Source organism: Sabethes cyaneus, chromosome 1 (genome assembly GCF_943734655.1).
Source record: "Sabethes cyaneus chromosome 1, idSabCyanKW18_F2, whole genome shotgun sequence".
NCBI classification, from domain to species: domain Eukaryota; kingdom Metazoa; phylum Arthropoda; class Insecta; order Diptera; family Culicidae; genus Sabethes; species Sabethes cyaneus.
The window spans coordinates 19,701,344-19,713,642 of record NC_071353.1 but is presented as its reverse complement, the minus strand read 5'-3'; the positions used below and the strand labels follow the sequence as shown (position 1 = coordinate 19,713,642).

Sequence of the window (12,299 nt, the reverse complement as noted above, 5' to 3'; positions counted from 1 at the left end):
CCAAAGTGCAAAAAAAATCAAAACAAACCCAATCTGTACATTGGACGTTTAGCAAGTGAAAGTTTTTTTTCGCATTATTTATGCATTTTAAGTGAAACAAGCGGTCTAATATTGAAAAATAACCTCGAAAATAGCGTAGCACGGCAACGCACGTATTTTACGGTGATCTCGCTTAATTTATGTGCAAGAGCCTGGAAAAATAAAACCGTCCAAAGTACAGCATGAAATGGTAAACAGTCCAATGTAACTTTTTCCTTAATAAACCAAAACTGCTTAGTTTTAATTAGATTTTTAAAATCTCCGTTAAATATTGAATGTTATTATTCATCAACCACGTTGAGTGAATGACTGAAAATTATTTCATTTTGAAACAATTTAAAGTTCAATTCGTAGAACTTCGATCTCGTTTTTCTCAATATGGTGGAATTGTTACATTGGACGAAATCAAAAGTGACGCGAGAATAAGATTATTGAATCATGTACTGTTACTTTTTGTACGTACACATTAAGGTAACTATTACTCATATCAATATAAAAAACATACTGGCACCACTTCAGCAAATTCGATGAATTTGTAATATTACCTTATGAAATTTACTTTGTTGTTTCTTCTCGGTGCTTGTCAGTCGGCCGGTCTAGAGTGACTATATACAGAGTGGCGACAATGTCAAAATTGGAATGATAATTATCTGTCAGTGTCATTCCAATCGAGCAGACGACCTATCCAACGCGTATGCAGGAAAGAGAAAGAAAAACCTTGGAAAAACCGCATTGCATACATTTGGGATGACTTGTCGCCACTCTGTATATAGTCACTCTAGGCCGGTCAAGTTCAAGACGCGCACGCGATTTGTTTTGATGTGAAAAAAGTTAGTTTTTTGTGTTCTTTGAGTGCGTTTCACTAATTTTCTCCTTTTTCGGGATGGCCACTAGCCACTATTAAGGAAAAGGTCGCTGTGGCATCACCATAAGTGGTTAAAAAAGTGAAAAAATTCGGAAATTTAACAACGCCTTGCTGGTCAATGTTGTTAATCGTTTTACTAACGGAAAAAAGGTGCGAAGTAAGAAAATGTTCGCTCTGAAGGGCCTAAGGATAGTGCGTGATAAGAAGTTAAAAAAAGTTGTCGGTAGCGAACGCAAGTTGTGCTTCAGCAATTATAAGCGTAACATCCGGAAGACGTTGAACAGGGGTATGGTTTTGATCCTATTGGCTGGTCGTCATAAGGGCAAGCGTATTGTCCTGCTGAAGGTTTATTCCGCAGAACTAATTGCCACCAAAACCCGATCGAATGTAAAGAACATCAAGCTGCCGAACCACATCATCAATAGCTACTTCCGTCGGGTGGTCAAGAAAAAGAACACCTGAAATGAGACATCTAAAAAAACTGCGGGTTTGGATGACGGCTTAGCCACTGGTAAGTTGAATAGGTATAAGTTATTTCATTTATTTTTTTCAGTTCGTTTATTTGATTAGGCTCGTATGCGGAAACTTAAAGGAACCGTGTTTCATTTTTTACAGTATTAACATACTCGGCACTATTTAAGATATTTTGTTAGCAGGTGTGATCGTTACGCCCGATTTACTGGTGTTAGCAGGGTTCACAAGCTCAACATTGGATGGACAAAGAGTAATAGGTTTAGGGTTTTTAATTTATTCATTTATTTCTCTTTTCGATGATCCTGTTGCAACGGTTTCGTATGTAGTCATTGTTGTACTCCGTGTTTTCGGATCATATCTCCAGTACATGACTGCATCATTATGTGGGGCGGGCAGTCTGAGAATTAGAGCGGATCGTTTTAAATATTTGCTTCGATATTTTTCACAAATATATATATCAGGGTCATGTACACGGGGGTGCTTATTACCAACCTCACTTCACGGTGAAATAAATTTCACTTCCACCCTCCGTCACTTTTTTTTAACTATTCCCGATTCCACGTAGAGTGAAGTGAAAAAAATTTCATTCGTGAAGTGAGTTGCATAACGGAATAGCGTCGGATTGTTTCATTTGCCTACTCATGTGAACTTATGCAATAAAATCTACGGTCGCTCACTGATGGTCCGTGGAACAAAAGGGATGCCCTTCTTATTTCCCTTTCCGGACGGACAGCCTGTGTTCAAAGGCTAGTGCTAGTACAGCAGTGCACATGTGCCACATTTCCATCTGTCGCCTCGATTTTGCATTCCGATCGGGCTCGTTTTAACCTGGCCAGCTGGGACTTGAATTTAGACATTAAATTGGACTTGAAATTATACTGACCAGACGTGTTGGATTTTGCGGGACTGTACCGGATTTGGAAGGTTTGTTCCGGATTACCATGTGTCCCGGAAATTGTCCCGCATTGATTAATTTCTTTATCGTGTCAGTAGAATATTGAAACGCTACTGTGAGTTATTGGAACTCTTTAAAATATTCTCTATAGGTATACGAATTATAGTTGAAGTAAGTTGATTTAACTGAAAAATTTATGTAATTTTGTATTAAACTGCCTCTAAATAAATACTGATCCGATTTAGCAAACAATCCATTCAATATATCCTGCTGTCGTCGTCATCAGCATCAGAGAGCCAGGGTAGCTAATCAAATAGTCGTTTCCATTCAACTCGATTTTGGGTCACTCGTCGCCGCTTTCTCCGGCGTCCTAGAAGTCGCAAGTCGCTTTCGACATGGTCGAGCCATCTTGTATGTTGGGTCCCTCTGTTCCTGGTGCCGTGGCACATCAATGGGCTTGTTTCGTTCTACCTGCCATAGCCTATCGACTTTCGCTGGATGTACGACAGAAATCTCTCTAAGCAATGCCTGTAGTTCATGATTCATACGCCTCCGTTATTCTTCGCTTTCAGTTGGCATACCACCAAATATCGTCCGTAGCCCCTTCCACTCGAACACGGCAAAAACGTGTATTTCCACCGGGAGCAGCGTCATAGTTTCAAGTCAAAAATGAACCTTGATCGCGAAGCATTTTTTCTAACTAACCAGAGTACCGTGCAAGCACCATATTCAAAACAGTGCCTAATTCGGAACAGTTGCAAATCTATACCTATAAAGAAGGATTTCTGTCTGTCTGTCTGTCTGTCTGTCCGTATGTTCCTTATAGAATCGAAAACTACTGAACCAATCGGCATGAAAATATGCATGTAGAGGTTTTTTGGTGCCAGGAAAGGTTTTAGTGATGGTTAGAAACCCCTCCCTCCACTAAGAGGGGGGGCTCTCATACAAATGAAACACAAATTTTTGCATAACTCGACAACTAATCAAGCAAATAGAACAAAATTTGACATGTGGGTGTCTTCGGTGACAAGAATTTATTCTATGGTAAATTGAGACCCCTCCCCTCTTTATAAGGGGAATTATAACTCCTCTGCTCTTTAAAAGGGGGGGCTTCCATATAAATTTCCTCATAACTCGAGAACTAATCAAGCAAATGGAACCAAATTTGGCATATGAAAGTTTTCGAGGGCAAGAATATTTTCTATAGTAAATTAGGACCCCTCCCCACTTTAAGAGGGGGGGCTCCTGTACCAAGGAAACACAATTTTCCTCATAACTCTAAAAGTAATTAAGCAAATGGAACCAAATTAGGCATGTGGGTGTTTTTGGAGACAAAATTTTTTTCTATGATGAATTGGGACCCCTCCCCGTTTTAGGAGGGGGGGATCCTATACACATAAAATGCAAATTTCCTCATAACTGAAGAACTAATCAAGCAAATGGAAAAAAATTTGGCATGTGAAAGTTTTCGAGGGCAAGAATATTTTCTATGGTGAATAAGGACCCCTCCCCACTTTAAGAGGGGGGGCTACTATACAAACTAAATACAAATTTCCTCATAACTCGAGAACTAATCAAGCAAATGGAACAAAATTTGGCACGTGGGTGTTTTTGGAGACAAAAATTTTTTCTATGATGAATTGGGACCCCTCCCCACTTTAGGAAGGGGGGCTCCTATACAAATGAAATGCAAATTTCCTCATAACTCGAGAGTTAATGAAGCAAATGGAACCAAATTTGGCATGTGAAAGTTTTCTAGGGCATGAATATTACCTACCTTTTATTTTCTTTTTATGTGATGGCATACATGTATAGAAATATTTCTTGTAAAATCCGTCTGCATACCCGCATAATCGAAAACTATTGATGAAACGTTGGGTATTATAAATGTATTGTATGAGCAATAGTTACTGTTCATGATAAAGTTGCATATTATTTGCTACCATTGAAGTTCATATAGGTTTAACCATTGGGGTACGATATTGTATACAGTTAGTACTAAACAAATAGTAAGAACGAAATTCTGACCATACTTTCAACGGTTGCTATTCGTGGTATGCTATTTGGCAGCAACGCAAGTAACAGCCATTTTGTTATACACTCTTGGTGTGGGAAGTTGTGCATCCATAACTTTTAATTGAAGATGGCGAAAACACTATTAATATTGCAGGTAAAGCATTATGAATTGTTTTTATTAATAATTCACATTAGTATTCTAACCAACAGATGTCAAATCTAGGCTAGTGCGAAAATGGTTAAACGTTTTAAACTTCATCGAAACACGACCAGGCAGTCGCCACTCCGACGCACAAGATTTTTCAGATATGATATTGGCCGTGAAACGTTCATTATAAAATAGGCTGTTATAAAAGAAAATAAATAGTATTTATGTGATGCTTACTAATTTCTTACTATATTTCTTACTATTAAAACATTATTTTTAACATAAGATAGTGTAAGCAAACGATTCACTGTATAATCGCTTAACCATATCAAAACCATTACACTAATGTTACTTGCACCATTGACGACAATATGTGTATCATTGTCTCTATCATTCAATGTAAATCGTTTGTTTTCGAAATAACATATCAATACCATATATGTAACAGTTTTAGTACAATTTCATTAACTATATGTCCTATTGTCCAAGTATGGTATGGCAAAAAAATTGTTCGCGAAAATCAGCATTTTTGTATGGTAACCAAACCTAACGACTAGTTAATACAATGGTTATTTCTCAGTTTACCATTTACCACATAGTCCAAACCATTGCTGGGTATAATCCGCATATGGTTATCTGATTATACAGCAAATGGTTAGAAAATTATAGGGAAAATCGTTGGCGTATGGTATTTGACTATGCGGGTTGCCCTACTCCTCCACTCCAAGCCACGTAATCGACAGATTTGGCTGGCTGGCGGTTCAATTCTAACCGAAAAAAACAATAACAAAATAATGCTGTTCGCCGGCTTACCACGTATTATGTACCAGGAGCAAGCGACAAGCAACGCCCATTTTGACGTAGGACTACGTCTTACGGCAAGTTTTGAGATAGGGTGTCATTCCAAAAAATCGAAAAATGCGAGCGTCACGAAAAATGAAAGGTTTTGTGTGCTAATAGCTCAGCGGTTTTCCTATCGATTTTCAATATTCTTACACCAATCGATCGGAAAATCTTCTAAGAATTGACCCTAATGAAGAAGAGTATGGATTCTTGATGTTGAACTATTGGAAAATTGAAAACAATGAACCTATGTTTTACCAGAATTATCGCTTCGTGATTGGTTGGAAGATTCTTTGCGATGATCTAAACCTATACCAATTTGATATCTGTGCTTGGGAAGTAAGCCAAAACAAGTGACCAAGTTTCCTCATTTCAACAAGATTTCTTAACACCGCGGTTAAACCTAGACCATTTTGATGTCCTTGCTTGGGAAGTACGCCAGAAAGAGTGACAGAGCCCCCTCGTGCCAACAGATTTCCTACGAACGCGATTAAACCTAGTCCAATTTGATGTCTGTGTTAGGGAAGTGTGCCAGAAAAAATGACACAAGTTCGTTGCGCCAACAGATCGCAAATTCTTTACTGCGAGACGATTAAACCTCGGCGAATTTGATATCTGTGTTGGAAAAATGTGCTACAGCTGTAGCGTTCGGTTATAATACGACTCTGTATGAAGGTGAAATTAGTCATCATCGATTCTGCCAATTTCAAAAGCAGTTTTTTTGTTTGAAACAAAAATTCGGTGTATGAAAATATATTCGCTGTGTTCAGATTGGCAAAAAGAATGCAGTATATACATTTTTATAAACACAATCCCGCTTTTGGGCCGAAAAGCTGCTTCCGAAATTGGGCTTTCCGACGAAAAGTCAATGACTGCTAGTTCCCCGTGAATACGCATGCTTACCGTTTCATTAGAAGTGTATTGAAAAGATGTGCTGTTGATAAAATAGGATTGAATTGGTAAAATCCCTTCAACGTGGGGAACCATGGGTAATAAAAACAATCTTTATTTTCAGTAAGGTAGCAGGAAAGCAATAGTTTGTGTTCTTGATTTTGTTAAATTGTTTTCAAATGCACAATCTTTTGAGAATTGAACGTATGCAATGTTACTACTTTGATAAATGTTACATACAACGCATGTAGCATGTATATATGTTGCATATAGCATGTATACATGAAGAATCGAATGATTACAAGCATGAATACATGCTACTATCACTACAAAGAGACTTACGTAGTCCTGCGTCACCTGTATATGCGGTCGTGTCTTGTACACAACCCCTCTGATTTTTCTTGGTTCTTTATTCTATCATCTACGTGTAATAAAAAATCGAGCATTTCAATTTCAGTCTGAAGGGCGAAGGTGATCGGTTAAAATTATTGCAAAGAAGCGAATAATCAGATCAATCTAAGTTAAATAGAATTTAAATCTGTGAGAGAAAATTCCTCAAATCTTCATGAACAAATATTTCGTTCTTAAAAGAACGGTTTTTCAACGTGATATGCCGGAAATTTAAGCCTTCTTTTCCCGTCTTCTTGGGCAGCAACAAAACAGTTTGAATGTTTGAAAAGACACTTCTCATAGCAGCGGTGACACGGGACAGCAATTTGTTCAACTCTTCGTTGTTGCGGATGGCCAGCTGCAAGTGACGATAATTCTGATCGTTTCGTTGTCGCGAACAGCATATGTCCTCCCAATTCCAGAACTCCTGTTGCCAGATAGTCCATCACAGCAGCGAAATGAGTGCTTCAGCTCCAACACACGGTCAGCCGCCAATGAATACGTGCACGAGTCGTACGTGACTTCCGTTTGCCTGGCAAACGATGTTAGCTCTAGCTTAGCTAGCGTTTGAATAATGCTGTTCGCCGGCTTACCACGTATTATGTACCAGGAGCAAGCGACAAGCAACGCCCATTTTTCTTGGTTCTTTATTCTATCATCTACGTGTAATAAAAAATCGAGCATTTCAATTTCAGTCTGAAGGGCGAAGGTGATCGGTTAAAATTATTGCAAAGAAGCGAATAATCAGATCAATCTAAGTTAAATAGAATTTAAATCTGTGAGAGAAAATTCCTCAAATCTTCATGAACAAATATTTCGTTCTTAAAAGAACGGTTTTTCAACGTGATATGCCGGAAATTTAAGCCTTCTTTTCCCGTCTTCTTGGGCAGCAACAAAACAGTTTGAATGTTTGAAAAGACACTTCTCATAGCAGCGGTGACACGGGACAGCAATTTGTTCAACTCTTCGTTGTTGCGGATGGCCAGCTGCAAGTGACGATAATTCTGATCGTTTCGTTGTCGCGAACAGCATATGTCCTCCCAATTCCAGAACTCCTGTTGCCAGATAGTCCATCACAGCAGCGAAATGAGTGCTTCAGCTCCAACACACGGTCAGCCGCCAATGAATACGTGCACGAGTCGTACGTGACTTCCGTTTGCCTGGCAAACGATGTTAGCTCTAGCTTAGCTAGCGTTTGAATAATGCTGTTCGCCGGCTTACCACGTATTATGTACCAGGAGCAAGCGACAAGCAACGCCCGTTTTTCTTGGTTCTTTATTCTATCATCTACGTGTAATAAAAAATCGAGCATTTCAATTTCAGTCTGAAGGGCGAAGGTGATCGGTTAAAATTATTGCAAAGAAGCGAATAATCAGATCAATCTAAGTTAAATAGAATTTAAATCTGTGAGAGAAAATTCCTCAAATCTTCATGAACAAATATTTCGTTCTTAAAAGAACGGTTTTTCAACGTGATATGCCGGAAATTTAAGCCTTCTTTTCCCGTCTTCTTGGGCAGCAACAAAACAGTTTGAATGTTTGAAAAGACACTTCTCATAGCAGCGGTGACACGGGACAGCAATTTGTTCAACTCTTCGTTGTTGCGGATGGCCAGCTGCAAGTGACGATAATTCTGATCGTTTCGTTGTCGCGAGCAGCATTTGTCCTCCCAATTCCAGAACTCCTGTTGCCAGATAGTCCATCACAGTAGCGAAATGAGTGCTTCAGCTCCAACACACGGTCAGCCGCCAATGAATACGTGCACGAGTCGTACGTGACTTCCGTTTGCCTGGCAAACGATGTTAGCTCTAGCTTAGCTAGCGTTTGAATAATGCTGTTCGCCGGCTTACCACGTATTATGTACCAGGAGCAAGCGACAAGCAACGCCCGTTTTTCTTGGTTCTTTATTCTATCATCTACGTGTAATAAAAAATCGAGCATTTCAATTTCAGTCTGAAGGGCGAAGGTGATCGGTTAAAATTATTGCAAAGAAGCGAATAATCAGATCAATCTAAGTTAAATAGAATTTAAATCTGTGAGAGAAAATTCCTCAAATCTTCATGAACAAATATTTCGTTCTTAAAAGAACGGTTTTTCAACGTGATATGCCGGAAATTTAAGCCTTCTTTTCCCGTCTTCTTGGGCAGCAACAAAACAGTTTGAATGTTTGAAAAGACACTTCTCATAGCAGCGGTGACACGGGACAGCAATTTGTTCAACTCTTCGTTGTTGCGGATGGCCAGCTGCAAGTGACGATAATTCTGATCGTTTCGTTGTCGCGAGCAGCATTTGTCCTCCCAATTCCAGAACTCCTGTTGCCAGATAGTCCATCACAGCAGCGAAATGAGTGCTTCAGCTCCAACACACGGTCAGCCGCCAATGAATACGTGCACGAGTCGTACGTGACTTCCGTTTGCCTGGCAAACGATGTTAGCTCTAGCTTAGCTAGCGTTTGAATAATGCTGTTCGCCGGCTTACCACGTATTATGTACCAGGAGCAAGCGACAAGCAACGCCCGTTTTTCTTGGTTCTTTATTCTATCATCTACGTGTAATAAAAAATCGAGCATTTCAATTTCAGTCTGAAGGGCGAAGGTGATCGGTTAAAATTATTGCAAAGAAGCGAATAATCAGATCAATCTAAGTTAAATAGAATTTAAATCTGTGAGAGAAAATTCCTCAAATCTTCATGAACAAATATTTCGTTCTTAAAAGAACGGGTTTTCAACGTGATATGCCGGAAATTTAAGCCTTCTTTTCCCGTCTTCTTGGGCAGCAACAAAACAGTTTGAATGTTTGAAAAGACACTTCTCATAGCAGCGGTGACACGGGACAGCAATTTGTTCAACTCTTCGTTGTTGCGGATGGCCAGCTGCAAGTGACGATAATTCTGATCGTTTTGTTGTCGCGAGCAGCATATTTCCTGCCAATTCCAGGACTTCAGCAGCCAACTATGCCATCACGGCAACGAAATGAACCACCAGCAACAAGCGAACAGCAGCGCAAGGCGATCGGTTAAAATTATTGCAAAGAAGCGAATAATCAGATCAATCTAAGTTAAATAGAATTTAAATCTGTGAGAGACAGTAGCTTTGTGACAGCCGAAGTGGTTACACGAGTTGTTGTCTCAACGCAAGTTTTTCTTTCCAAAACAGTTTTTTTCAAGCGCGATTGGCCTATTGAGTGCTATTCCCGTCTTTCGAGACCGTAAAATTATATTCAACCTGGCGTATCAGTGTCCGCGTAGTCCAGACAAGTTTTAGCTAAATTACGCTAATTTTAGCTAAATAACGTGGATTGGACTCACATAACCTAGAAAGTGTAGTGCATAAAAGAAAAGGAGCAACTTTCTACTATCGAAGACTGATAATCGACGTCTCTGTTTCCTTTAGTGTTCATACCGCCCCTTAGGGGAGCGGAATCAAGAGAATGGCCTCGAGTAGTGCAGGAATGTACTCCTTTCCACCGTTACTCGATAATAGAAGCACAGTGAATAAGTTTGCGCGTTACGTTACCGTGCAAAGTCCGAACGGATCTCTGGCAAAAGTGAATATTTTCTTGGTCACCAAATCCATTAAAGCTTGTGCAAATGTCGAAGACATTCGGAAAAATTTTCGGGCAGGAACGTATACTGTGAGAGTACCATCTGAATCCCAAGCCAACCAGTTGAAGGAAAAACTAATCAATTTTGTTGATGGTGGCAATATCGTACCAGTACAAGTAGTTGACGATGTACGCAGGAACTACTCACGAGCTGTGATAACATGTCGGGACTTAATCGGAATATCAGAGGACCAGATAGTCGCCGAGTTGGCTGACCAAGGTGTTGTGGCAGTACGCCATTTTCGACGCGGAGCAAACAAAGAAGAGACTGGTTCATTGTTACTAACATTCAATCGGGTCAATGCACCCGAAAAGATCAAGGTCGCCTGCTATGAATCTGTAACAACTCGCCCCTACTACCCACCACCCGCTCTGTGCTATGAATGTTTCTCGTACGGTCACATAAGCAAGCAATGTAATGGACCCAAGATTTGCGTAAATTGTTCACAATTGTTTCACGGAGAAAACACACCCTGCCCAAATACAGCAAATTGTAAGAATTGCGGAGGAGATCATCCTAGCAATAACCGAACATGTCCAATGTGGACAAAAGAAAACCTAGTAGTGCGAACCAAAGTAGACAACAATATCAGCTACCCGGCGGCCAGGAAGCTTGTGGAAGACAGAACAGGATCACAGAACTATGCTAACGCAGCAGCAAGTGGAATAGACAGTGTAGACCGAAATAAGTGGATCAGTGAAATAAAGAAAAAGGAAGAAGAAATGAATAAAATGAAAGCAGAATTTAATAAAAAACTTAGTGAAATGGAGGAAAAATACCGAAGATTAGAAGTATGTATGAAAAAAAGTGCTGAACGAGTTACAGAGCTTACTAAAGATCTGGAGGCAAAAGAAGGGTTGATATTCCACCTGGAACGGACAACGGAAAACTCCAAGCCAAAAACCTCTACCAAGAAGGCTAACTCAGATATTTTGAAGAGAACTCGTAAACAAATCGGGAAAAACAGAGGTAAATCTACCTCTGCAGATTCGAAATCGTCCAATTCTCCTTCTCGATCACCAGTATCTAAAACACTAGCTATCGAAGACTACCGTATTCTACACGACCCTTCATCGCAGGCTATGGAGCTGGAAAAATCGCCATCACTGGTTTTTGATCTTTTCTCCACGCCAGCAAATTCTTAATCCAATGGAACTGCAATGGAGTGCATTCTAAATATGCTGAAATCCAGCTCCTGATAAATGAACACAACCCATCTGTCATTGCACTTCAAGAAACCAAATCGTATCAAAAAACGTTTACCATAAAAGGGTTCAACATCCTTTCCAAACCGCGAACGGCGCACGGAGGAGGAGTCATGTTAGCAATTCGCACTGGCATAGAAATGGAAGAAATATATTTACGTACACCACTCGAAGCGATAGCTGTTAAAATAAATACACCATTTAAAGTAACAATATGTTCAATATACATTGCACCGAATTCTGACGTCAGCAAATGGGACATCGAAGATCTTCTAGAGCAGTTAGAAGGACCTGTTATCCTTGCAGGTGACATGAATGCCAAACACCAGTTGTGGAGTGAATCAGACGATCCTCGGGGCCGCTTCATTGCTGGAATTCTCGAAGAACACCATTTCGTAGTATTAAACAATGGAGAGCATACCTATTACCCGCATCAAGCAAATCAGTGTTCATCATGTATCGACGTCACAGCATGCAGTGCTGAACTTGCAAATCGGCTAAATTGGCAAATATTCAACGACCTGTACGGCAGCGATCACTCCCCAATTTTCATAGGATTCACTACAGTAAAAACTTTGATCAGACGAAGGCCAAATTGGATTCTTGGCGCTGCAGATTGGGAAAAATTCGAGAAGAAAATTACAAATAGAGTCTTAATAGAGCGACAGTATACAATAAAAGAGTTAACAGACATAATCATAGAAGCAGCAGAATTTGCGATACCCAAAACCAGAGAAACGGTACATACAAGAACAGTTCCGTGGTGGAATGAGCGTGTGGCACGAGCAGTTAAACTTAGACGACGTGCGTTACGCAAATTGAAAAACATTAAAAATAAAAAAAGCGAGAATAACAGTCTATTGGAAAACGCTCAAGAAGACTTCCGTGTAACTAGGAATGCAGCTAGAAAAATTATAGAACAGGAAAAATC

General features: G+C 39.9%; 1 protein-coding gene across 1 annotated transcript; it reads left to right on the top strand.

Moving 5' to 3' along the window:
• Positions 1-1,069: 1,069 nt before the first annotated feature.
• Positions 1,070-1,366, top strand: LOC128745458 (60S ribosomal protein L6-like). The gene has a single exon (XM_053842533.1). The coding sequence runs from the start codon at positions 1,070-1,072 to the stop codon at positions 1,364-1,366; it is 297 nt and encodes a 98-aa protein (XP_053698508.1).
• Positions 1,367-12,299: the final 10,933 nt, after the last annotated feature.